The sequence below is a fragment of the Microtus pennsylvanicus genome, chromosome 4, assembly GCF_037038515.1.
Source record: "Microtus pennsylvanicus isolate mMicPen1 chromosome 4, mMicPen1.hap1, whole genome shotgun sequence".
NCBI lineage: Eukaryota > Metazoa > Chordata > Mammalia > Rodentia > Cricetidae > Microtus > Microtus pennsylvanicus.
Window position 1 is genome coordinate 56,520,303 of NC_134582.1, and position 25,226 is coordinate 56,545,528.

At 45.6% G+C, this 25,226-nt stretch overlaps 1 protein-coding gene across 11 annotated transcripts in view; it reads right to left on the bottom strand.

The window, feature by feature from the left end:
• Fhod3 (formin homology 2 domain containing 3) overlaps window positions 1-25,226 on the bottom strand; it is a 424,496-nt gene that overhangs the window by 145,385 nt on the left and 253,885 nt on the right. For all 11 annotated transcript variants that reach the window (XM_075969157.1, XM_075969155.1, XM_075969156.1 and 8 more), the window contains exons 6-7: window positions 17,294-17,388; window positions 2,369-2,480 (exon numbers count right to left, since the gene is read on the bottom strand). In XM_075969157.1, the coding sequence (XP_075825272.1) occupies window positions 2,369-2,480; window positions 17,294-17,388 (207 nt within the window). The remainder of the gene's footprint in view (window positions 1-2,368; window positions 2,481-17,293; window positions 17,389-25,226) is intronic.

Below are 25,226 nucleotides of genomic sequence, written 5' to 3' on the forward strand. Positions count from 1 at the left end.
CAGGGCAAATCTTAGGAAAGAACTTGACAAGGTAGAATGACAACCCAACCATCTCCTAAAAGCTTCCATGAGTTACCGTCTTTCTGTCTTCCCGTCAGGCATCTGTCCAAAGAAAGTGACATAAAGATATAAGAGAGAGAGTGTGTGTGTGTTGGGGAATGGTATAAAGTGCTTGATGTCCAGGCACAAGGTCCTGGGTTTGAGTCCTAGGACCCACCTAATAAATCTAGAGATGGTGGCGTGTGACTATAATCCCTGTGCGAAGGAGTCAGAGACAAGCAGATCCCCGGGCGCTCTGGCCAGTCGGTCTAGACAAATCAGTGATCTCGCTTCAGGTTCAGCCAGACACCGTGTGAAAACTAATCCAGAGAGCAATTAAAGATGACATCCTAGGTCAACTTCTGACCTACACATGCATGCACATACATGAACACACACACACACACACAGAGGTGAAGATGATCCAGAGGATCTGAAAAGTCAGTTGTGATTCATGACACATTCAGGGCTAATCAAACTCACTTTTTATTATAGCCCCAAAGCTAAAGTATAGTGGACTAGACCAAATGAGGCATTTAAAATGTTCACATATTCATAAATATGAGTTACTACCTACGATGTACCTTTCGGTTTGTTTGTTTTGTGGTAATGAGGACTGAACACAGACCCTCATGCATACCCAACAGGCACTCTTCCACTGAGCTATACTTTTGGGCTCCTTTGATGAACTTTTCTTTCTAGGCTCTCTAAGTGGCATACTCTAGGTCCATGTCACACTCCTGACTAACTAATAGATGGCCATGCATAGTGTTTATAAATCCACCAAGGGGATCTATTCTAGAATGACTTCAACTACCTTAGGTGCTAATGACTTTTTGAGGACTTTTCGTTTATTTTCTTAGTTTTAGTTGCTGATTCCTCAAGTCAGAGTTTTCCTGTCCAATAAAAAAAAAATGGAAAGACAACTGTCTTTCCCATGCCAGTCCCTCCTGCCAAGGAACGAGTCTGGAGACTCTATGGAGCAGAATTTATGGACTGTTTGCACGTGTGCCCACGTGGACACGCTCAGCCCTCCTTCAGTCATCTCCGGCATGCCGGGAACAGAGACTGCTCTAAACCCTGCTGCTGGAGACACCTGGCATTCTGGCTGCTCTCTTCAGAATTCCCTGACACACCGGTATGTTAATTCCATCACAGAATCCCTGGACAAGTTTACTAGCAGTGAACCCGGATGACGCTATATGTATGCATTTCAAAATCCCAGCCAAGACCACACATGTCCATGAAGAAACGTGCTATTGAGCCACACATGATGAACTTTCTCTGAGCTGTTTCATTAGTGATGTTCCTCTGTCTGCAGCTCTTCATGTTTAGTGGCAGGCAGATGATAGCCGCTGCCAAAGGTTGAAGAAATTTTATAGGCAAAATCTACCAAGCTGTGAAAACGATCGATGGGAATTTTTTTTTTTTTACTAATTGAAAAAAGATGGCCATCATTTTGTCTTGTTGGAGAGACTTGGGATAGTAGAGGCCTCAGGCTGAAACCGCGGAATGAAGCTTGCATGTGGGAAACAAAGCCCCAGGTTCATCTGAGGGTCATTCCCACTCTACAACATGCCCTATGTTCAGTGGAACTCCAAAGAAAGATGCTAGGAGTTCCTACTCAACAAGGCCAAAGGAGAACCTCAAAGCTATGAAAAGGATGTCCCTATATCATGGCCCCATGGCAAGTGTCCTTGATACCCACAACCCACAATTTAAAAGAGGCTACCAAAACATCCAAGCATCGTCCTAAAGGAACTCCTGAGTTGGGCGATGGAACCCACATCCTGCAAGGATGAACCAAGTGAATCGCCATTTTCCCAAATGCCCACCTGGCTCTGCGAAAGCCAGACATGGTTTCTGAGCTGCTGGCTGTCCTTATTCAGGACTGTTAGTGGCACTATAACCTGTTCTTACTATAAGACATCTCCTGTCTGGTACCAGATGACAACATGTCGTTGTAGAGGGAAGGTGGCTGTGGTCTGCGACCTGCCCTCCAGACTCCAGTATGGGATGGCAGGGAGAAGGGTAGAAGGCTCAAGAAACATCTATGGGTCGGTGTTACATAGGACAGGAAGAGAAGGAAAGGCCCACAGTGATTTAAACTGGATCAGAAGGACAGGTCCGCTGTCATGTCCTGGCTAAGTCCTCACGTCCATTTTCTTCACTGTCACGTCACATCCCTGCCCAAATCTCCACAGTCACCACCCTGGATCTCTTATGGCGATGTCTACACACAGAATGCTCCCAATAACTCAGCAGAAGAGGGGAAGCCTCCCTATACGCAACACCGTGACCTTGATGGCCCCACGGCGGGACTACTCACCTCTTTTGGTGTCGACAGCAGAAACGGCCTGAATGAGGAGCGGTGCATTGGACTCAGAGTACTCCACAAAGACGAGCAGAAGCTTCAGGGCTGTCTTCACCACCAGGCGGAACTGGAGAGAAGATGAAACCATCACAGAGAAGCATAGGCGGCCCTGCCCACTTGAAGGCACTCTTCCCTCCCCCACAACCAACACCCACCGTCAGTCAACCTGGAGGCTCAGAGGTCATCTAGATTCCTTTATTGGTTCCTCACTCACCTCTTATCAGAAACATCTCAGCAGATAGGTATTAGTCCCCTGCCCCAACTGTGAAGATTGGGAAACTGAGGCAGAGTACGCTGTCCATGATCACACATCTAGTGAGCAATGGAACCAGGAATTCGAACCCAGGACATTTGACCCTGGGATTCACATCCGGCTTCCAACAAGTAAGACATGCATGCTGAACTGGGGACTTTATTTGATCCTAATGACAACAGGCACAATTCATATTTTTCCAATGAGGAAGCAGGTACGGTAGGTCAAACACTTGGATTAGGCACAAGTGCAAGCTTGGGTAAGCAGGATGAGCCAAGTACCCAGTACTTAAAGCAGACATAGCAGGCTGCCTGGGGCCTTGGAACTCACAGACCCTGGATTCAAGGCTCAGCATTTGTGAGGTGCTGAAGCCAGCTCAGTACTTTCTTTCCCACAGTAGAACTTACCCTTGAGAGACCATGAGTGACTCACTCAGTGGAAGCTACCATGGCTTTCTAACTCCAGCTCCTTTGGTCCTGAGGGGTTCTGGGTCAGTTTCTCTACCCCCCCCCCAGCTGCTCCCCTCTCTCTCTCCCTCAAAGCCTCCCTTCCCTTTATCCCATTTCCTTCCAAGAATCTTGTCCTCAGTGACCTTACACACGTACCTCCTGAGGATCGCACAAATGATGCGCCTGAGAACACCACGCCAACCTCGGGCTGTCCATCCTTTCCCAAGCTGTTGTTGCCCCTTTCAACCCCACAGACCTCTTCTAAATTGAGATGGAGTTGTTTACATGTTTTCCTTCAAGGCCAAGAACTACACACGACTCAGAGTGGGTTTAGGGGTGTCTGCTAGCTGCCCTGATCTGTCAGTCAATGGCCAGGTCAAACCATCAGTCCCATTTTGCCCACCACATTGTGGAAATCAGTTCCCGCTTCTTCATTTGCCCTGCACCTCGAGGAAGACCCAGGGACTCCATGAGGCCTGCGCTCCCATCACAATGACAGGGAAGCAGACTTGATGGGGAAAGTGAGGGAACCCCAAGCAAAGAACCTCACTGTACAGCTCAAAGGTGTATAGCTTCATTTCCCAGCTTGCCAGAAATGCCCTGTGATCATTAATCCTGATGCTCAACTTGACAGGATTTAGAATCTCCGCTGAAACAAACTGCTGGGCATATCTGTACGGGATTTTCTAGACTGGGTTAAGGGATGTGGGAAGTCTCTTAAGTATAGACAGCACCATTCCATGAGCTGGAATCCCAGACTCAACCAAAAGCAGAAAGAGACCTGAGCACAGCATCTGTCTCCCTCTGCTTCCCGGCTGTGATTGCCTTGTTACCAGTCGCCCCAGCTCCTGCCACCATCCCTGCCGTCATGGACTAGATCCTAAAAATACAAGACGAAAATCAACCATTCCTTCCTAAGTTCATTTTACTCAAGTATTTTTGTTCCACCAACTAGAAAAGCAACCAGATGCTCTCCAGCCCAACTTGATAGGAATTTAACTGTGTCTCCACTATTCAGTTTAGCTATTCAGGTTCATGGTGGCCTGCATGTTGTCAAATCCAGCAGTTACCTCTTCATGGATTTCACTCGGCCCTCGTAGCACGTGACACACTCAATTGCTCTCTCTCTGGAGAGGACAGCTAGTCTCCCACCTGATGGCGACTCCCTCACTGCTATTTCCAGGGTATTCAGGATGGCTCTGTGAAGACCTAAGGGTTTCTGCCTGGGCGTTCATTCCTCTTCTCACCACACACTCTCTGACAAGTTTATCTTACCCCTGGATTTTAAAGCTCATCTAAGATCGAATGTTAAATGTCTGTTGCTTTCCAGGCCTGACCCAATTCCTGGGCTGGGTTGTCTTATAACTTTGGCATCTCTCGGGTGCTAACCCACACTTCAGATTCACTGTGACTAAAACTTGATTTTCATTCATTCTCACCACATGCCACCCGCCACTATTAGCCTGGCCCGTGCATGCCACCCGCCACTACCAGCCTGACCTGTGCATGCCACCCCCACTACCAGCCTGACCCATGCATGCCACCCCCACTACCAGCCTGACCTGTGCATGCCACCCCCACTACCAGCCTGACCTGTACATGCCACCCCCACTACCAGCCTGACCTGTACATGCCACCCCCACTACCAGCCTGACCTGTACATGCCACCCCCACTACCAGCCTGGCCCGTGCATGCCACCCCCACTACCAGCCTGGCCCGTGCATGCCACCCCCACTACCAGCCTGGCCCGTGCATGCCACCCCCACTACCAGCCTGACCTGTACATGCCACCCCCACTACCAGCCTGACCTGTGCATGCCACCCCCACTACCAGCCTGGCCCGTGCATGCCACCCCCACTACCAGCCTGACCTGTGCATGCCACCCCCACTAGCAGCCTGGCCCATGCATGCCACCCCCACTAGCAGCCTGACCTGTGCATGCCACCCCCACTACCAGCCTGGCCCATGCATGCCACCCCCACTAGCAGCCTGGCCCGTGCATGCCACCCCCACTACCAGCCTGGCCCATGCATGCCACCCCCACTACCAGCCTGACCTGTGCATGCCACCCCCACTACCAGCCTGACCTGTGCATGCCACCCCCACTACCAGCCTGGCCCGTGCATGCCACCCCCACTACCAGCCTGACCTGTGCATGCCACCCCCACTAGCAGCCTGGCCCATGCATGCCACCCCCACTAGCAGCCTGACCTGTGCATGCCACCCCCACTACCAGCCTGGCCCATGCATGCCACCCCCACTAGCAGCCTGGCCCGTGCATGCCACCCCCCACTACCAGCCTGGCCCGTGCATGCCACCCCCACTACCAGCCTGGCCCGTGCAGGCCACCCCTACTAGCAGCACTACATGTGAAGGTGGCATATCTTCACTGAGTTTCTCCTTCTAACCCATCACAGTGGCATGGAACCGGTCACAGCCCCTAACCAAGCTAAGGCCCTTCACAGTCAGGTGAAGGTCAAGAAGTCCCAGGTTTCCCCTTCCTTTTGTGTTCCCACCACCAAGGGAACTGTGTACTCTGGGGGGGGGGTGGAACTCTAAGCATTTTAGAGGGTTCCTACCCCTAACTCCAGTCCTACCATCTCCCTGCTCCTTCCTGTCTAGGAAGAGGCCAAATTCCACAGTATTTTCCCAACAGGTACAAGGCTTTTGGGGGCAGCAGTCCAGAAGAATGAACTGTGTTTTGTATGTTTAAAGCCAGAGAAGTGTCTTCAAGTAAACAAAAACCCAGCATGTCCAGGCTTGGCGGCTTCCCCGGGAGGTAGAAATTCCTTTTGTGGTTCCTGAAAGGAACCTGGCAGCTGTGCAGTGTGCTCCCATGAGGCTGGTCTTGGCAGGGCCCGCTTTGTCGGTCCCATAGAGCCCTTCTGAGCATCTGTGGGGTCACAGGCTTTGACTGTCATGATGTGGTCCCTAGTACCCAGAATCCGTAAGCCATGGATGCTTCTGCTGGAGAACCTGCTTTCCCACGGAAGCTTTCCTTTTCATGTCTTCCTCCCCTTTGCTGGAAAGGCTCTGTTGGGAGTTCTTCGGGCACCGCAATTTTATTTTTAAAAATTTCTTAAACATGATTCCTATGATCAGGAGTTCTGTGACTTCAGCTTCTAGTTAGTTTATGTTTGGTGCTTTCGGAAGCTTTACTATGCCAACGAATAGCAAGCACATTAGACAATTAAAGCACTTTAGAGGCAAGAACATCGGAACGTTAATTTGGGGCAAATTCCTGGTACTAATTGAAAGCATGTCGCAGCTCATCTTCAGATGCATCCGGGGCTCCTACTCAGAAATTCCACATTCGCAATGTTGTGAAGGTTTGTAAGTAGGGAGGGGACACTGCTTCTAAATACTGCTATAGAATCCTTCACTTATCCGATAGTTACTCTCTTTGATACCCTTCTGTATGGAGAATATAACCACACCCTTCCAGAGTGTGAAGCAACCAGCACAGGGGCCACATTCCCCCTCCTCAAAGACCAGCACATTGCCTTTTCCACAGTTCTTGAAAAATCTTTTCTCGGTGCGGGGGACTAATTGGGCAATAAAGTGCTTTTGTAGAATGCACAAGGCCCTTGCTTGATTCCCAGATTCATCTTAGGTATATTTGCACATTTGAATAGGAACTGCTGTTAGGAGTCCTAGCCCATACTCGCTGGGAAGAGGCAAACATGGAAGGCAGTGGTAGAGCAGGGGAGGTGGGTTTAAGATGGCTGCAGGAAGGAGCAACCCCAAAAAAGGAGGGGTGGGAGTAAGCTGCAAAGCAGTCAGGGCATACACCATCACATGGCTTAGACACATCAATCCTCAGAGTATCATTCCAACCCCAAACGCACAATTTTCAGCTCCGACCAAAGCCCCTTCCTATCCTAACAAGAACAGTGTCACGACAATGCATCCAGCACCTGGCAATCTGTCTAGCCCTGGAAGGGCTGATCCAGTCCCCATGAAGCATGTGACACCATGCGCTGGTTCAGCATCATGAAGCAGACAGGCAATATGGCAACAGGGAATCAGCCTCAGCGGCTCAAAACCAAGTGGGTGGAAGAGGAAGGCACATCCCCGTAGGAGGTAAACCTGGGTGGGGTAGACTGGCTGGCTGTGCTTGAGTCCCTTCCAATCCACACATCTTTGCTTCCGCTTCACAGGTACTACAGGCACTAGGCAAGCACTCCGCCAACTGAGCTACATTCCCAGCCCAAGAAAAGTGTTTTATGCTTTCCTAAAACATATAGCTAAGCAGGAATCTGCGCTAGTCCCTTTGTATGAACATGCCGCCACCATACTTCATGAAGATTTAATGCATTTTCAGGGTGGCTGGACTCTGCTGCACCCACTATTTTGGATTTTATGTTCCTAGTCATCATAAAATATAGGCTGAAAGACCTTTGTGAAGGCCAAAGTACCAGGTAAGTAACCAAGAAAGCAACCAAGGACAGCCTCCATATCCCCCACACTCTGGATCCAATGTCACGTCCATTTCAGAGAGGCTGGGGGTGGGGGAGCAGTACCACCATGGTGCTTGCCTAGGGTTTGGTTTTCCTGGTCATCGTGCAGGAAGCATCTAGGTTTTAGAATGCAGATACCAGAGACTTGGGGAAGGAATACAAGGCAGTTTCTTAAGACTTCGCACGCAGCTCACTGGATTTAAGGAAGCAAAAGAAATCCAGCGAGTGGGTAACATATGCTGCTCACTGAGTTCAAATTCAAGTATCCAAAGCCTTCTAGTTGCCTTAGGATTTAAGTTACAAAGAGGTCTAGAGAAACACTTATGATTTTGCTTCATGTCCCACTAAAGGTAGCATAGATGTGTGCTATAGACAGGTGCTGACCTTTAAACTAGCATAGAAACTGTAAGACATCCTGGTCTATAGATCTTTATTGTACTATTTATACATTTACCTATACTCTAGAACAAACTAGGTATCGGGGGAAAAAATCGAACCAGACACGTTGGCTCATGCCTGTAATGCCAACACTAGAAGCTGAGCAGGAGGGGATCTCTGTTGAGTTTGCAGCCAGCCTGGCCTATAAAGTCAATTCCAGATCAGCCTGCTCCACAGAGTGAGACCGTGTCTCTTCTTCCATGAAAAAATTGCAGCCCCTAGTCATGCATCATTAAGACTCCTCATTTAACTTTTTATTCTAATGTCATACTCTCAAGTTGTGACTTTCTAAGCCAGCAGTTCAAATTCAGGCCCAAGGGCCTTCATAATTATTAAATGGCTCAATAAAAATCTTAGGCTCCAGAATCTTTCTCTTCTCAGCCTCTAACAGACTGTTTGAACATGGTGTGGCCGATTATCAGAAATAAAACAGAGGCTCAAACAGTGCCTCAAGCACAGAACTCTGGGCCTCGGCCTGCAAGGATTCATGGGGAATAAAAGGATCAGGGTTGGCACATCAGCCAGGACAGGAAGCCACCTGCACCAAGTCCCTGTGCTCTGCCTGAGTGACAGCTGCATGCTTCTGACAGTGCAGTCTACAGAAAGGAGACCAACGCTATGAAGAGTGAAGTAACCCAGGGGAAGCTGGCTAGCCCTGAAGGTACTAACCGGTGAGTAAGACATTTTGTACAGTATAAAACAGAGCAAGCTGTCCAAAGATGATGGAAGATAAAAGCAAAACAAAAAGTTACAAATTATAACTTATTCTGCTGGAGTTTAGCTGAAACTTTATTTATTTAAATAGCAGTGTGCAAACATTAGAAATATTCACATGGCTAAATTTTCCAGAGGATACCCAGGGTCATTGCAAAGAGTCATTTGAGGGCCCGAGAGATGGCTCAGCATGTAAAGGGGCTTGCTACCCAACATGATGACCTGAGTTTGACCCCTGGTACCCATATGATGGAGAGAGAGAACCGACACATGCGAGCTGTCCTCTGACCTGCACACAGGCATGATATGCACACGCCCACGCATTCACAAACATAACAAATGAAATGTGAAATCTAAAAAGGGTCAATTCATAAAATAACATTTATTCGTTCTTTTACTATTGAGAAAGAGATAGCAAACCCTTGCATGAACATGCCAGCTAAGGGGCATCTTGTTACTGCTTGCAGAATGCAATATTGGTTGAAGGAAATCAACAACCTTGGGTGCTTTTACAGGAAGCAGCATGCCCAGGTGGGGGTACAAAACCCCACAGTCTAGGAGGCTAAAATAACTTGCTACATGGCCAACTTCTAAGTGAAAGCAAAGGAAAACAGGTTAGATTATTGCCCTTAGCCAGTGAAAAGCCTCATCTTCCATATGTTTTGGCTCGAAATATATGCATTGTGGAAATAGGACAGATAATATTTCCCAAGTAAAATACCTTTCTTCTACAAACAACTAGTCCTGGAGGCATGCCAGCAGACAGCAGGTAAGCCTGGCATGGTGAATGTGCTGTCAGGAGAGCTTGGTTGCCAGGAGTCTCCATGAAGTGAGTGCATACAGGTGCCAGGCAGACAAAAACAAAGTCCAGGGGCTGGTGGTGGTGGGTGGAAGAGGGCGTGGGCAGGGGGTAGCATTGACAAATAGAACCCAGAACTCCTGCCTCTGTTGTCCTCCTTCTTCTACTGCCCTAGAAGATGGAAACTATTTTCATTGGAGAAAGGGTATGCTGGCTGCCTGAGGTTCTGCAATCTTCCAGATGTGTTCCCAGGTTCGAACCAGCAGCTCCTACTCTTTTTCCTGCTGAGAGAACATGGCCGCTTTCTCTGGCCACAGGAGCAGAAGTGTCATAGTTCCACTCTCACTTGTATTTCTGGCTTTCATAGGGAAAAACCATTTGTGAGTGATGAAGCAGCAAGGCTAACTATAGAAAAGCTTCTTGAGAATGGAGGGGACCCAGTTATGCTCCCTGAGGTTACACCATGGACTAAAGGAGAGATACTTCTGCCACCCGGGCCTCTGCTGGCTGTTCCCCTAAGACCTGGCCTCACCCTCAGGTCGCTCACTCCTAAAGCAAGTGCTTGTGAAACCTGATCTTCAACATACTCTTCTCCCAAGAGAATGGTTTCCTACTGGGGCATCTAAGAAACCAAGCATGCTATGACACTGGGGGAGTGGCTCAGGTGGTAACATGTTTGCCCTGCAGGTATAAGGACCTGAGTTCAATCTCCAGAACCCATGCTAATAAAAAGGGAAGATGTAGCTTGCTTGTAATCCTAGTGCTGAAGAGGCAAGAGGGTCTCTGGGGCCCCACTGGCCAGCCAGTCTAGCCTAGATGGGGAGAGACCCTGCCTGTAAGACACAAGGTGAACAGTGTCTAAGAGTGACATCAGGGGCTGAGCTCTGGCCTCCAAACACCAGCACACATGTGCCCACATGTGCGAAAGAAATGATACACATCGGAATCTGTGCTCTGGGTGTGTGTGCACAGGCAGAGGAGTGGGGGGTGAGCTCTACAGGGGACATTGGCTCTGAAGGCACAGTGTCACCCTGCCAACAGCACATGAACACACTGGGGTAATGAAAGGAGTCTCAGAAATACTACTTAATGGGATATTGACAAATACAAGTCAAAAGCAACTTCACTCACTAAACAGGTTTGAATGATAGTAAAATATCTTCAAATATAGCGTCGAACCTGAAGCCACTTGACTGACAACATGAGAAACATGAAATGAACTCCAGTGAGTCACAGCACAGTCATGCTAGAGACTATTATACGGGCATCAAACAATACTTTAAATATTACAGTGACACAGGAAATAGTTAGGATATATCTAGGGCTTACTATATAAGAAAGAAACAAAGGAAAATAGAAAGATTCCAAAGTTAATCATCATCATTAATTTTGGTAGCATCTCCAGATAGTATTTTTTGTTTGTTTTTACTTTTTAAAATTTCTAATTTTATATAAAGAGATCATTTTATTCTTACAATCACTGAAAAGCTTTAAATGTTAGTTTTTATAATGCTACCAAGATGTTGAGATCATCCACCAGCTTGCATTTTTTCTTCAATCTGTTGTTATTAACTTTATTATGAAAATTAACATTAGCCCAACTTCTATTAATGGAACATATATTTATTCAAGCCATTTGAGGTAATAAATACAAGTTCCAAATCTAGTACTGATTTAAGACAACAGGTACCATTCAAGGAATTGAGTAATGTGTCAGTAACTTCTTTGGCTAGGCCATACAGAATTCAATGGCTGAGCAGACTTTATGGTGTTAAATATGTTTACAGTGTGAGTTTAATATATATATATATAATTTAATATATATAAATATATATATTTTCAGATATTTTCCTACTTAGCTACAGAGAGTATCACTCTCAGATTGGAAGCAAGAAAATCTCCAAACAGAGGGCTGAGGAGGTGGCTCAGCAGGCAAAGTGTTTGACAAAGAAGCATGAGGACCAGAGTCTGGAGCATTACATCTGTGGAGAGGCTGGGTGGGTGTGGTGGTTCAGCTGTAATCCCAGAATGCAGGAGTCAGAGAGAGGCCATCTCCAAAGAAAGCTGGCTAGCTAGACCAGCCAAATTGGTATGTTCTGTGTTCAAGTGGGATAGTGCCTCAATAATACAAGGTGGGAAGCAGTCAAGGAAGACATCCAACTCCATCCTCCCATATCCACATTCTTACATGCCCACATATATGTGCACACCCATGTGCAAAAAAGAAAAAGCCGCATGATCATTAAACTTGCCACTGATATTGAGCCTGCCATGGACCTAAGGATACAGAGGAAAGCAAGAGGCTTGAAATGCAAGGAGAGGGACAATTTTCTTCACACGAGAAGAAAAGGTGTCTGCAATGGCCTAGCTGAGGACAAAGGGGAGGAAGGTGGAGCCACCCTGCCAAGCATCAAGAAATGCTCATGTGTGATGGAAGTCACATGTGGTATACCATCACAGCATGAAATCCCCAGAAACTACAGGCACAAAGACCAGCTATAAGCTGTTCTCTAGGGACCTGCCTTCCACTGTCCTTACTCTGGCAAGTAAGGGACAAGGTTAGGGTGGGCAGAAGCCACCCACAGTATAAAATCAGACTGAAAGCAACTACCAAAAAGGGATGCAAGCAGGTGGACTCCCAAAATGGCATCCTATAGCTTTCTGAACTTACCACTGATTCCTGAAAAATTATCCCAGGAAATTTATGCTTAAGGTGGGGGAGAGATGGAGAGATGGGGAGGGGGAGCAAGAGGGGGAAAGAGGGAGAGAGGGAAGGAGGGAGAAAGGGAGAGAGGGAAACACCATGCCCAATGGTCTCAGTTGAGAACATCTCTAAATTAGGATGTTGAGTGTGCTTCTGGGCAGAAGAGCCTTTAACAAATGATACAGGACACAGGGCCAGGAACGAAGAGTGCTCAGTTTCCGCATTCGTATCTACTCATCTACAGACTGTCTCCATTTATAGATGTAAAGACAACCCACGAGAAGGATGCACTGGACCCCAAAGCCCTAGCTTGTGCTGTGAGATGCAGTTTGTCCTGATTTCAGAAGGATCTAGAGAAGGCACTGGGGACAATGAAGGAGTGACTTGATGGTCAGCTAGGCAGCTCCCGACTCACTTCACAGTGACCCTAAAACACCTCGGCTAATAAGTGTCATCACGCAGTTTGTCCTGGTTAATCCACGCTCTCTCTCTCTCTCCCTCAGCATTCTGTCTATAATAAAGAGGCATAACTTATTAAATTTATGTTATATAAAGCTGGCACTAACAGTTAAGATGATAAATGGCCAAGGCAGAATTCACAATTATCTTGAGGCTGGAACTGTGGTCTGATCAATGAGGAAAATTGCAATGCTTTGCATTTAGATACACAACCATCAGTCACGGACACGCAGAAAAGAAGATCTGGCAGGCATGATGTATGAGGAAAAGCCAGCGAAGTTTAATAGACTGCAGGCTAGCATCAGCCAGCACCCGGGGCTGCTGCTTAAAAGGCCTGCTAAAGAAAAGATGGAATTTGTGGGAGAAAATGTCCTCTCTTAGGAGGCTGCTGTACACCTTCTACCAGTTGCAAAAAGAAGGCAGTGGCCAGGAGAAAACGGAACTGGTTATTAGGGTCCTGTGACAGTTACAGTAAAGCATACGCTGTAGCTTGGACAGACTCACAGGAGAGCCATCTTTCCATGTGGATGGGTATGTATGTTTATGTGCACATGACTACATGTGGAATCAAGAGGACAACCTCACATGCCACTGCTTAGGAGCTATTCACCTTTATTTTCATCTATTTTGAAATGGGGTCTCTCATTGGCCTAAAGCTGGCCAAGTAGTCCAGAGTAGCTGTGCAGCCTCCCCAGTGCTGGGATTATAAGCACACCTCCACACCCAACATGGTTTGTTTGTTTGTTGTTAAATGTGGGTCCCAGGAAGCAACCTAAAGTCCTTGTGCTTACATTTAGGCACTTTAATGATTTGACTATGTATGTGCTTGTGCATATGCACACACGTATACATAGATATATCTATATATGTATATCCTCAGTCCCTGACAGCCACCCTCAAATGCTCAGAGCAGTGCATAGGGAATTCAGCGTGACTGACATATACACAGTGTTTGGTAATGGTCTAGATGAAGGTGCTTCCCCCAGAAGAATGGCTTCCCATCAACTCCCATGTCCCACTAGGGTTGAGCTAGTTGATATTTTTCTAGAAATATCCAGATTGTAACTCAAGATAACAAGAGCAACTTTAACATGACCCAGCATTCGTCACAGCTAGGATTCTATAACTGTAGGTACTAACGACATTCTTCATGCCTCAGCCTATATGTGGGTCACTTGAGTGTCACTTACCAGTGACACAGTAGTGACTACAGAACCAAATGTCTACTCACTCTCATCTCCTGAGCAACCAGCACACTTTCCCGACACAGGGGCTCTACTTGGGGGCATTCCTTTTATTTCAAAAATATCCTTCCAAAATTTATACAGCTTCCCTGCTCCTGCCAGAGGCACTGTCCCACTCTGAGATACAACTCACGTTTTCTAAATCCAGAAAGCTAGGCCTCGCAAGCTGCTCCTCAAGATGTCTCCAAACCTTTCTCACCTTGGCTGCTACCCTTCCCAGGCCCTATCGCTTCATAGTAACTGTCCCGGGCCCTCCCATCTTCTCCCTCCTCTAATCCTATGTCCTCCATGCCGTGTAGCTCAGATTGTGCCCTAATGAGGGTTCACAGAGAGAATGTAGAATGTGTGAGGAGAAGGCAGCATGGCCGCGGCTCTTTTCATCCCGCCGTACGTTAGTTAGCAGGGTTACGTCAGAGCAGAATAGCGCGCCCATCTTCACACAGACGCAGAGGAAGCCCACTGATGTCTGTCAGCTGCCTGACACACAGCTGGAAGAATGAGGTTTTGTGGCGTGGGCAGAAATAGACAGCAGGGTGAGAGAAGGCAGAAAGGAATCAAAAGGGTGGTTTCCATGGCAACATCAAGACCATCCCTGGTCAGGAGATGAGGGTCTTCCTCAGGGCCAGAATGGAAGGCAGAGTGGCAGGCCACGCTGTACAAACAGAATCAGCTTACCTCAATTAATTAGAACTACAGGTCCGGGAAGAAAACAACAGCACACCCTTAATAAGTCATTGCAGGGGCACCCACCTCTTCCCTCTGGCTGAGGAGTTTCGAGATGGGCCCAAGTAAACAGAAAGACCTCAGAGAAAACACTCTGTGCTTTCTCTTTTAAAGCCAAATGCATCTTTTTCTTCTCTGGAGTTTCAAGTAACTGCACATGGGCATTGCATAATGCCCCTCTGGCAGGCGGCAAATCCACATCTTGTTGCCTTTCATAGGAGGAAAATCAACCGCTATGAAAACAGAATAACAGGAATTTTTTTTCTAACCAGCACTTCTTTTATCTACATTGTGCCTGTATAAGGCAAAGCCAGCAGGCTGTCAAGGCAAACCTTTCAGGTTTAGAAGCTGTGACTCCACCAACAGACAAGGCTCGAACACAGCTTCCCTGCCTTCTCCACCTGAGCTAGGGAAACCTACAGTAGCTGCACTGGTTAATCTGTGTGCTGAGGACAGAACTGAGGCATCATTCTCTAAACCTAAGGGTCCTGGGTAGGCTCAGGCACCTAGTCTTCGGGATCCTTCACTACCCAGATGAAAGAGAGGGAAGGGGTGGCGGCAGGTTTTGTAGAGAAGGGAACATCTCAGGAGGACTGTGCTGGAAAAACACTTGCCAATGGCTGCTTGCTTCCTGCATTCAGCTGCTGACCTGGACTGAGTATACCCAGTAGCCTGATTCAAGATCGTGTCTGACATCACAGTAAATGGGACAGCAGCTTCTGGTGTCAGCCTTTTTAGCATCACCATAGGCCCCAAGGCGCAAGCTCACTAAACGCTATTTGCCCAGCCTTGCAATGCCAGGAAGTCATCAGGCACTAAAGACCAGCTCTTGGGAAAAATGAAAGGTGGAGACAAAACCCAAATGTTCTAGACAGTCTAGTGCTAATGAAGCCAGAGGGTAGGGAAAGAGATATCTGGTCAACCCTGGACAGAGCCTGAGGAGGGACCCCAGAGCAGCCAAGAGCTCTTAGGGCCAGCCAGGGAAGGCAAGATTGCTCTGCCAATTTCTTCCTCTGGTTTAATGATTCTCGGTGTACTTCAAATGCAATGTGGATTCCCCTGTTCTCCTTTTCAGATCCTTTACCCTCAAGAGTGATCCCAAAGCGGGGAGGGGGACGACATAGGGACAGACACCACAGCTGCAGTGATGCCACAGGGCTAGTGGCTAAGAGATGAATTTGTTACCTCCTGCTCGTTCCGTCTCATTTCCTATTTTTCTTTTTCTTTTGGGGTTTTGAGCCAGGACCTTACACTATAACCTAGGCTGGTCTTGAACCCACAGTAATCCTCTGCCTCACCCCTTCCAAGCATTGAGGTTTTAGATATGAGCTACCATGTCTTTCTATCCCCTCCCCCACAGTTTCCAGTTCTTTGTAACCCTTCCTCGTCTCTGGAACTTTCTCCTATCTTACTCCATTACTGTCATCACACAACACCTGAGACTACATGATTTTTTTTTAGAGAACAGAACTGCATTTTGCATAGGTTGATAGGCAGAGACACATGCAAGATCTTCATAACAAATTCCAGATAGGAAGATGGGAACTGGTCACTGCAGATACCAGAAGGACAGAGGTCATGTTCTGACATAAGAGAAGAGCAGAGAACAAGGCTTCTGCTACAACAGCAACAATCCATTACCAAGAGAAGAGCCCTCATGGCCTGAGCTGCTCACAAAAGGCCACACCTTCCCACAGGGCTGCATGAGCTCCCAGCACAGGGGTTCAGGTCCTCAGGCCACGGCACTCCCCTTCCCCTGCGCTCATCTGTGTTCTTCCCTGTCCCCATGCCACCACATCAGTCTTGTCAGAACTACAAAGATTTAATTCATTTGTAACATGTATTAAAAGTCCCTTTTTAATTGAAAAAAATCTCGCCCATCTCTCTAGACTTTAAGGTCATGGACATCAATCAGAGAGCTATGGAAGGAACTGCTTCCAGACGACCCATCAGCCAGGGAGGCCTCCAAGCAGATGCAAGGAAAACAGAAACCTCCACCACAGGAGAGCAGATACAAATCTCCCTCCAGCCTCGCTAAGTCAACCTCAGAGACCCAGCATTCCACTCCACATCCAAGACCACGTGCACCAGCATCAAAACAGAGTTGCTTCCATTTTCCATAGAAAACAAAGCTAAAAAGATAGAGGAGAAAAAAACATTTCAGTTGCCCAAGGGAAAATAGTTTTTCCATTATGAAATGGGAGAGATTTTTTTCACATCACAACACTGGGAAAGGAAATCCAAGGGCCAGTAATGGCACCGGGGCTCTCGTCTGGTATCTATGACCTCACATAGATCCTACCATTGAGGTCACAAAATATAAGGCGTACATAGGTACTTTATCTATGGTATAACATTTTAATTAAGCATTAGAAACCAAAAGTGCCAAAGGCATTTGATTACAGCTTAGGAGAAGAAAAGGCAGAAGTGCATTAAAACTTTATAAAGCTGTGATTGGCGTGGGCTTGAAAACCTACAAAGGATTACTCATCGTTTTTACCAAGACAGGGCTTGAACAAAGCTGATAGGACTTTGCTTTGTGAAAACATTTCAGAGAGGAATTAAACAAAAAGGCAATGCTTTGCAAAATGAACAAGATGTTCCAAAAAGAAAAGAAAAAAAAAACTTGTCTTACCTTTGACCCAACAAGAGTGTAAAGCCACTGGATGGTCTCACTGTGGTTGATGACTCCATTCATCCCATCCACATACAACATAATCTGTCCCAGTGCTGCAGACAGCGAAAAGAGACAAGGAGATGTTATGGGTTTATATAGAAGTGCGATCTTCAATGATCAGGAGGCCAACTGAGATTTTCATCAAGTTAAGGGCACCATCTATAGAGAACCAGCTCTGAAGGTAAGTGTGAGGATCTGACTGAATCTTATTTCAGAACTAAAAGCAGTGGGGGCTATCCATGACATGTGAAGGGTGTACCCAAGGCATTGGAATCCCTGATTGCTGGGTGTATGCATCCTGGTGTATAAACACATTCTCCTCCATTCTGATGCATATGCTGGACAAAACAGAACAAGGCTGTAAGAGATGACAGCTGAAACCAAGAGGGCACACGAAGCTTCCCAAAGCAACCAGTGCCCCAGGCTGCAGACAGCAGACCCCATGTCTTGTAAAACCATCCTGTGTGAATACAACTCTGTTCCCTTAGAGAAAAGACAACACCACATTTAAGTGTTACTTTGAATTTTTCTTAAGTTCAAAGCTGATATGATGGAAAACATCAGACTTGAAAAAAATCATCTTCTGACCAGTCTAGAGGTGCAGACCTGCGATGCCAGCTTCTCTGGGAGCTGAGGTAGGCAGAGTGGAAGTTCAAGGCCAGGGTGTCTACCTTAGAGAGACTGTCTGAACATTTTAAACATTGCAAAGAGGGCTGAGGTTGTAACTCCCTGACAGAGTGCTTCCCTAGTGCGCATGGCCCTGGAAACCCTCCAAATAACCTGCCATACACAAAGTTTTAAACTCTCAGTTTAAGAAAACATAATTCACTCTATCATCATTCTCCAAGAAGAAAGTGCAACGTATTGTCTTTAAACAGCTCCAGTAATATTAAAATAATTTGCTTCTGTAGACACTGCACAGATAGGTGGTGACTATCCAAATTAAGCAGGTTTCCTTAGTTCATATCTACCATCCTAACAATCTTTCACCCATGAGTAGTTGACATGGTATCAATAGTTTATTAAACTTCATTTTTAACAGAACATATCATTTTGAAAATTGGAAATTATAGAAAAGAAAACAAAATGATCCCTAATCCCATAATTTAAGGATAATCATTTTAATGTACTGACAGACTTTCTTTAATACAAAGCTGGCATGTAGGTTTTAGGAAACAATCTGCATGAAATGGCACTGACTGGAAAAAGTACAACCCAAAATAGGGGCATTTCAGGGGTCAAGATAGGGACATTTCAGGGGTCAGGATAGGCAAATGTGTGTGTGTTGTCAAAAACTCCAGCATTACCCACCAAACAAAGGACCAAACAGACAAACAGACATTCAAGGAAAGCTGCATCTGAATATCTGAATATTCAAAGCTAAAAAAAAAGGCATTTTGAGTGTACTCAAAACACAATAAACATTACACGACAGGTTCAGAGTCTAGCTAATATCTAAACACTGGATATACTCTTACTAAAAGCAGGGTTTAAACAGACAGGACGGCTCTCCTCCCCGGTGCCTGTGCTAAAACACTAAGTTCTCTCTACATATTTCTTCACGTGGCTTGAAGAACCTGTCTTAATAAGAGGCCTCTACTCTGAACATAGCGGACAATGAGGACTACTGAGAACTCAAGGACAATGGCAATGGGTTTCTGATCCTACTGCACGCACTGGCTTTGTGGGAGCCTAGGCAGTTTGGATGCTCAACTTACTAGACCTGGATGGAGGTGGGGGTTCCTTGGACTTCCCACAGGACAGGGAACCCTGATTGCTTTTCGGGCTGAGGGGGGGGGGGACTTAATTGGGGGAGGGGGAGGGAATTGGGAGGCAGTGGCGGGGAAGAGACAGAAATCTTTAATAAATAAATAAATTAAAAAAAAGAAAAAAAAAGAAAACAAAAACAAAAAAATCCCTGCATACATAAGAAAGTAAAGATTTCCCCCAAAGTGCCATTTCTATGACAAGTAAAATCTAACACCTGTCGCAAGCCAATAGAAGAGTAATTTATTACAATTAATAAATTACATGTGGCTCAGTGGGCAGGGACTTGCTCAGATCTAAACTCTGTGGTGCTGCAGAGGGGAGGGAAGAAAGGGCTGACTAGGTGCATGTTCGTTCTCTTCTCTTTCTCTGTCTTCCTACGGTGTGCATCACGATACTTTGGCAGTAGAAAAACAAGCAGTAAAGGTCAAAAACAAGGAAGTATGCATCTTGTAAGCTTGTGAGCTTTCTACCGTCTGTCATTTCCTCCTCAGAAATGCCAGTCCTGACTTCCGCTAAGTCCACCCAAGGCCACAAGAGGTGCTGACTGGACCCTATAGCCCCCTGAAAAGTCCAGCCTGTAAGGCTCACCCTCCGCACACAAGACCCAAATTCTGGAATGATGGTTTACACCCAAACTGCTCAGGGGCCTCTAGACAACAGATGTGAGAAGCTGGGCCCTTCTACAAAAAGGGACAAGCAGATGAGGATTTAAAACCTGGTTGATTCTATCAGCTTCTCACACTGAAGATGGCACTTACCAGAATGTTCGTGTCTAATGACTTGGCCTAACACCTGAACAATCCAAACCCTACCCTCTAAAAATAGATGTTTAAAATGCTAGAGCTTTCTTCCTGCAATGCCCACTCTAGACACAAGATGGCACTAACGAAGCTGAAGCTGCAAAAGGAATCAACAGCAAAGACTCACCAACCAAAAACCTGAGGAAAAGAAATCACAAGAAAGTGGATGTCATGGTAACATACCTGTATCTGGGTCACAAGAGCCAGGTGTTTTTGTTTTTTGTTTATTAGTGCTTCTTTGTTTGGTGGGTTTTGTGGTTGTTGTGTGTGTGTGTGTGTGTGTGTGTGTGTGTGATCTGTATTGTCAAGAACAGGCAGAACAGTGTGGTGGGGGACACCCTAGTCGCAAAAGGAGGTCCCTTGGACACTCCTGGCTCCGCCACAGCTGGAACGTACTGATTGCTTCCACGTATCTAAAAACTGAGACAGTAGCGAGAGGCCCATCTTGCATTGGTGGGGGCTGAGTAAGAATGCCGCCCAGACATTGGTGCCCACAATGTGTTCCAACATCAATTGTGCCCTGACTGGAAGTGTATGCTGAACATCAGCCTCTCGAAGGCTGAGCCCCTTACTGCTCACCTCTACCAGGTGCAGGGGACAGGATTCCAGGGAGCAACTCCTGCCTGACTCAGGTCTCCAAGACTTTTAACACAACTGCTATGTTTTAGTTTTTATACTTGGCCATATGATCCATTTTTGAGATTATACAAAGATTAAAGTTCTTTTCTCTTCATTTTCTTCATTTAACTGCCCAATTGACTTAAGGCCATTTGTTAAGAGACTTTATTTATTTCAATGCTTTTGCAAGGTAGCAAAAAAAGATTATGCTTGTGCATGCTGATTTCTCTCCATTGATCTATTTGCCAATATCACATTATCTCAGTTACAGCTTACTGTAAAGATTTTACATTTATGTATGCTGTTGATACCTTCTATGTCACTTTTCTCCCTCAGTACTATTTTGACTATTTATGGTCCTTTTCAAGTAAACTTTGTTTAAAGTCTGGAAGCAGTTTGTCTATATTACTAAAAAGATTCCTGAGACAGGGCTAAGGAGATGGCTCAGGGGTTAAAGTGCTTGTCACACAACTGAAGACCAGAGTTCAGATCCCCGGATCTCACAGGAGTGCCTGGAGGTTTGCCTGTAATCCCAGCCCATGGACGAGCAAACAGTTAGCTAGACCGGCCATAAAGGCGAGCTCTGCGTTTGACTGAATGACTCTGCCAGAATGAAGAAAGAACAATCTAAAGGATATCTGATATCAACATCCAGCCCACGCATATGGGCACAAGCTCCACACACACACACACACACACACACACACGTGCATGCATGCGTGTGCACAAATATACACATGCAGGTACAACCCACACACATGTGGAAAAGGAAAAGGACACAAACTCTGGAATGTTAAGGTTTATGGATAAATTTTGAGAGGACAGTTTTAGCAGGTGACTTCCAATTCATAAATCCACTACGTTCATTAATGTATATTTCCTTTGACTGCTGTAAACTGTGCTTAGCTTTCAGCTGTAGATGTGGTATATGTTTTCTGGTTTTGTTTCCTAAATTTATATAAGTAGTCCCTGCCCTTTGAAGTTGTTGTAGAAAGTTTTTGTTTGTTATTTTTCCATTCCCCGTTGCTTATTAGGAGACAGGAATAATGGCTTTGGTGTGTTGTTCTTGGATCCTCTGACTTCGTTAATGTATTAATTCTAGGAGGCTTTAGTTTTTTGGTTTTGGTTTTGTTTCTTGCACTGCTTACACAGGCAATAATATTATCTGTGAAAAAAAAATGTTTTGGTTTCTTCCTCACCAGGTGGTTACACCTGAGCCTTCCTTCCTCTGCTAGTTAGGACTTTGTGTTAATAGTCAATAGGAGTGGAGAAAGTGGATACTTTTCCTGTTCCCAGTATCAAGAGGAAGTCTGTTTAGATCTTCACTGCTAACTGTAATGTCAGAAGCAGGTTTTTGTGAATCCTGGAAGGATCTGTGATCACAAGTGATGATGACTTGCGTTAGGTGCCCTTTTGACATTACCTGACATGATTGTGGTTTTCTTCAGACTGCTGATACCTGATACAACTGGTTCGTGCTGCCTGAATCTCAGCATCCGATGAGCCTTGCACCTCATTTGGTCATGGTGCATTAATCTTGTTACTTGCTGCTGGATCTGATTCGCTAACATCTTCTTAAGGAGTTTTGCATCTTTGCTCAGGATATCAGCCTGTACCATCCTGTCTGTCTGGTTTTCACATCATGGGGACTGTGGCGTCATGACAAGAGTTGGGAAGTATTTCTCTTCCTTTTTTCTGGATGGGATTTTATAACATCGGTTTTGTTTTGTCTTGAATTGTTTGGTAGAACTTGCCAGAAAGCCATCTGGGCCTAGAGAGTCTTTATTTCAAAGTTAACTGCAAGCTGTTCTCTTTTGAAGTCATCATTAGCCATAGTTATAAGGTCTCAGCTTATCTGGCTCCATCTAGGGTTTGGTAGTTTGTGGTCAGTAAGGAATGGGTCCATTTCTCTAAGCTGTCCATTTTTAACTTAGAGTTATTAGCAAGACTCTGCTGCTGAGCTTGCACTGCTCTTATCTTTCTTTCCTAGTGCTGGCAACTCTGTCTTCTCCCATTATTCTTCATCAATTTTATTTTTCTTTTTTAAAAAAGGTTTTTTTTTTCTTGATTTTTTCTAATGTTTCCATTTCAATATTTTCCACTACTATTTCCTTCTACCTTTCAGATCATTTTTATTCTTAGTCTTTTATTTTTTTAAATTTGGGTGTTTACATGGTTTTCTTTTTTTTCTAGTGTAAGTCTGTGGTGTTGCAATGTTCCCTCCTGTATCACATCCCACAGCGTTTAGTACAGTGTCTGTTTATTTGGTAGAAACTATTTTCTAATTTCCTTTGAGAATTTCTCCTTGACACATGGGTGATTCTGAAGCATGTTCATTTCAAGTGGTTGGACATATTCCTATTATCTTTGTCACTGATTTAGTTTAATTCCATTACAACCAGAAAACACATCATCTGATTCTAATCCATTAAGATTTGTCATGGTTTGTTTCGGGCTTTAGGATATGACCTATTCTGGTGACTGTTTTGCCTGTATGTGAAAAGGTACATGTTTTCCTGCAGCTGGGTGGAATGCTCTGGAGATGTCCCTTGGGGCCAGCTGGCTGGTGACGCCATTCTGTTCCTCGATAACCTTGCTGATTTTTATTCTACCATGTCTGCTGATCATCAAGTGGGAAAAGTGAATTCTCCAAGTGAAATGGGATTTTCTACTTCTTATTCCCATTTCCTCTTGGGCGCCATATATGTTGAGCTCTAGTTGTCTGAAGCACCAGCCCTTGTGTCATGGTGAAGTCTGTTTACTACTTGATTCTCTCAACTCTACCCATAGTGACGTGGCCACTTTTTTTTTGCTTTATTTTGATTAATAGTAACATTTTTTTGCATTGTGATTAGATCCTTGCTCTTGAACCGTGACTACTAAGATAAGTTTCTTGTGACATTTATCTGGGTCTTCTTTAGTTTGTCTATCTTGATAGGCCCTGCCTTTAATTGCAGTGACTAAGCTAGTCACATATCACACAATTATTGATGTGTTTGAATTTAGGTCTATCTGCTAATGAGAATATCTGCCAAGTTACTAATTCTATTTATTATACGACTCATCACAAATTCAGTTTACTTCTTTGCATGGACTTTCTCATTTTCTATTTATCTTCTACCTGAAACACTTTTATGCTATTTTTAAGACTTTCACAAATCCAATGTCTGCATCATCTTGGCACTGGGATCTACTGGTTTTTCTTTCCCAAGAAGACGAAACTTTCCAAGCTTATTACATGACAAGTAACATTGGCTTAGATCCTGGATAATTTGAAAGTTATGTCAAGAAACTTTGGCTTTTATTTAAGGACCACAGAGAACGTTGTTTTATTTAAGCAGGCAGTTCACCTGACTCAGTTTGGGCCCTGAGTTCTAACCTTCCTTTCATTAGGCTGTGGCTCCCCAAACCAGCAATTTGTCAAGCCTTTGTTGTGTGTCTGGACGGGCTCTTCAAAAGGATCAAAGAATCGTATAGTGGCCAGAATGGGATCCGGGCTGAGGTTTATTTTGTTTGGCTCTCTATGTCTGGTCCTATGTGAGGATAACAGAATGGCCAGTGGGGACATGGACTCTGTTTAAACTTGCTTAGATTTCTGACTCTCTGGTGAATTCTTTAGGGCATGAATTCACTCAGATACAGCTTGTGATGAGCCTGGGATTCATATAAATCTCACACACACACACACACACACACACACACACCCCTTCTTCAGTATCTTGCTATCTCTAGGTCCTCTGAGCCACCCCTCCAGAAGGCTGGGCATACTGAACCTGCTCTGTGACCAGCCATCTGTAATAGTTTCTACACCAGACACCACCAGTCCCACCCTCTTGGGACCGATGTCTTCCTAAACAGACTATTAGGCATCCTCAGGCTCCTGCTTTTCCCAAGTGTCCCTACAGCTAGTCTCGCCTAGGGATTACTCAGAGACAGTGGGGTTGGCAACACAGAGAAGAAAGGATACAGGCATGGAGTGTTTGATGAACACACCATCAATGTGGTGCCCTTTCACATTCTATATTTCTTTCCCAGTTTGCTGTTCACATTTATTCTTGGGCCTTCAGATATATTTGCCCGTGTCTCTTCCCTCAGCATAGCGGTTGCTGTGTGTTTATGCTGTCTCACCAATGACCCAACTAACTCCTGTGTCGCAGCCTCTCCGTGGACAGTGAACCCTTGATGAGGTCCACTCTGCATCTCACGTCATCGTTTAAGCCTGTGATCTGCCATCCTTCCTTTCTTCATCTTTCTCCTCCTTACCCCCTTTTTCTCTCCTTCCTGCAGCTTGAGACCCTTTCTTCCAAGTAAAAGTTGGACCAGAGCATAGGTCACCCTAGGGCCTTTGCTGAAGCAGTGCTGAGAGGCTCCAAATGTCCTCCATCTGACTCTATACCCTCCGCAACTTGCCTCCTTCTGGGGTCCTCAGGGGCCCTGTTATAGCACACAGTCCTCAACCACCCAGGCTCCAGCTGGAGCCCATTCCATACTTACAATTCCAGACAGTACTAATAAGTTGTGAAATCAATTCCACGAGTCTCAACCAACAATGCATTGTTTTTAGTAAATAAAACAGTGGGAAATGGAGCCTTGTGCTTAGGGAGGAAGGGGTTGTCTTTGTTTTCACTGAATTTATATACATGCTTCTATCCTGCATGTCTTCCACTGATAATGCTTGCAATTAGTTAACTATGCCAGACTCA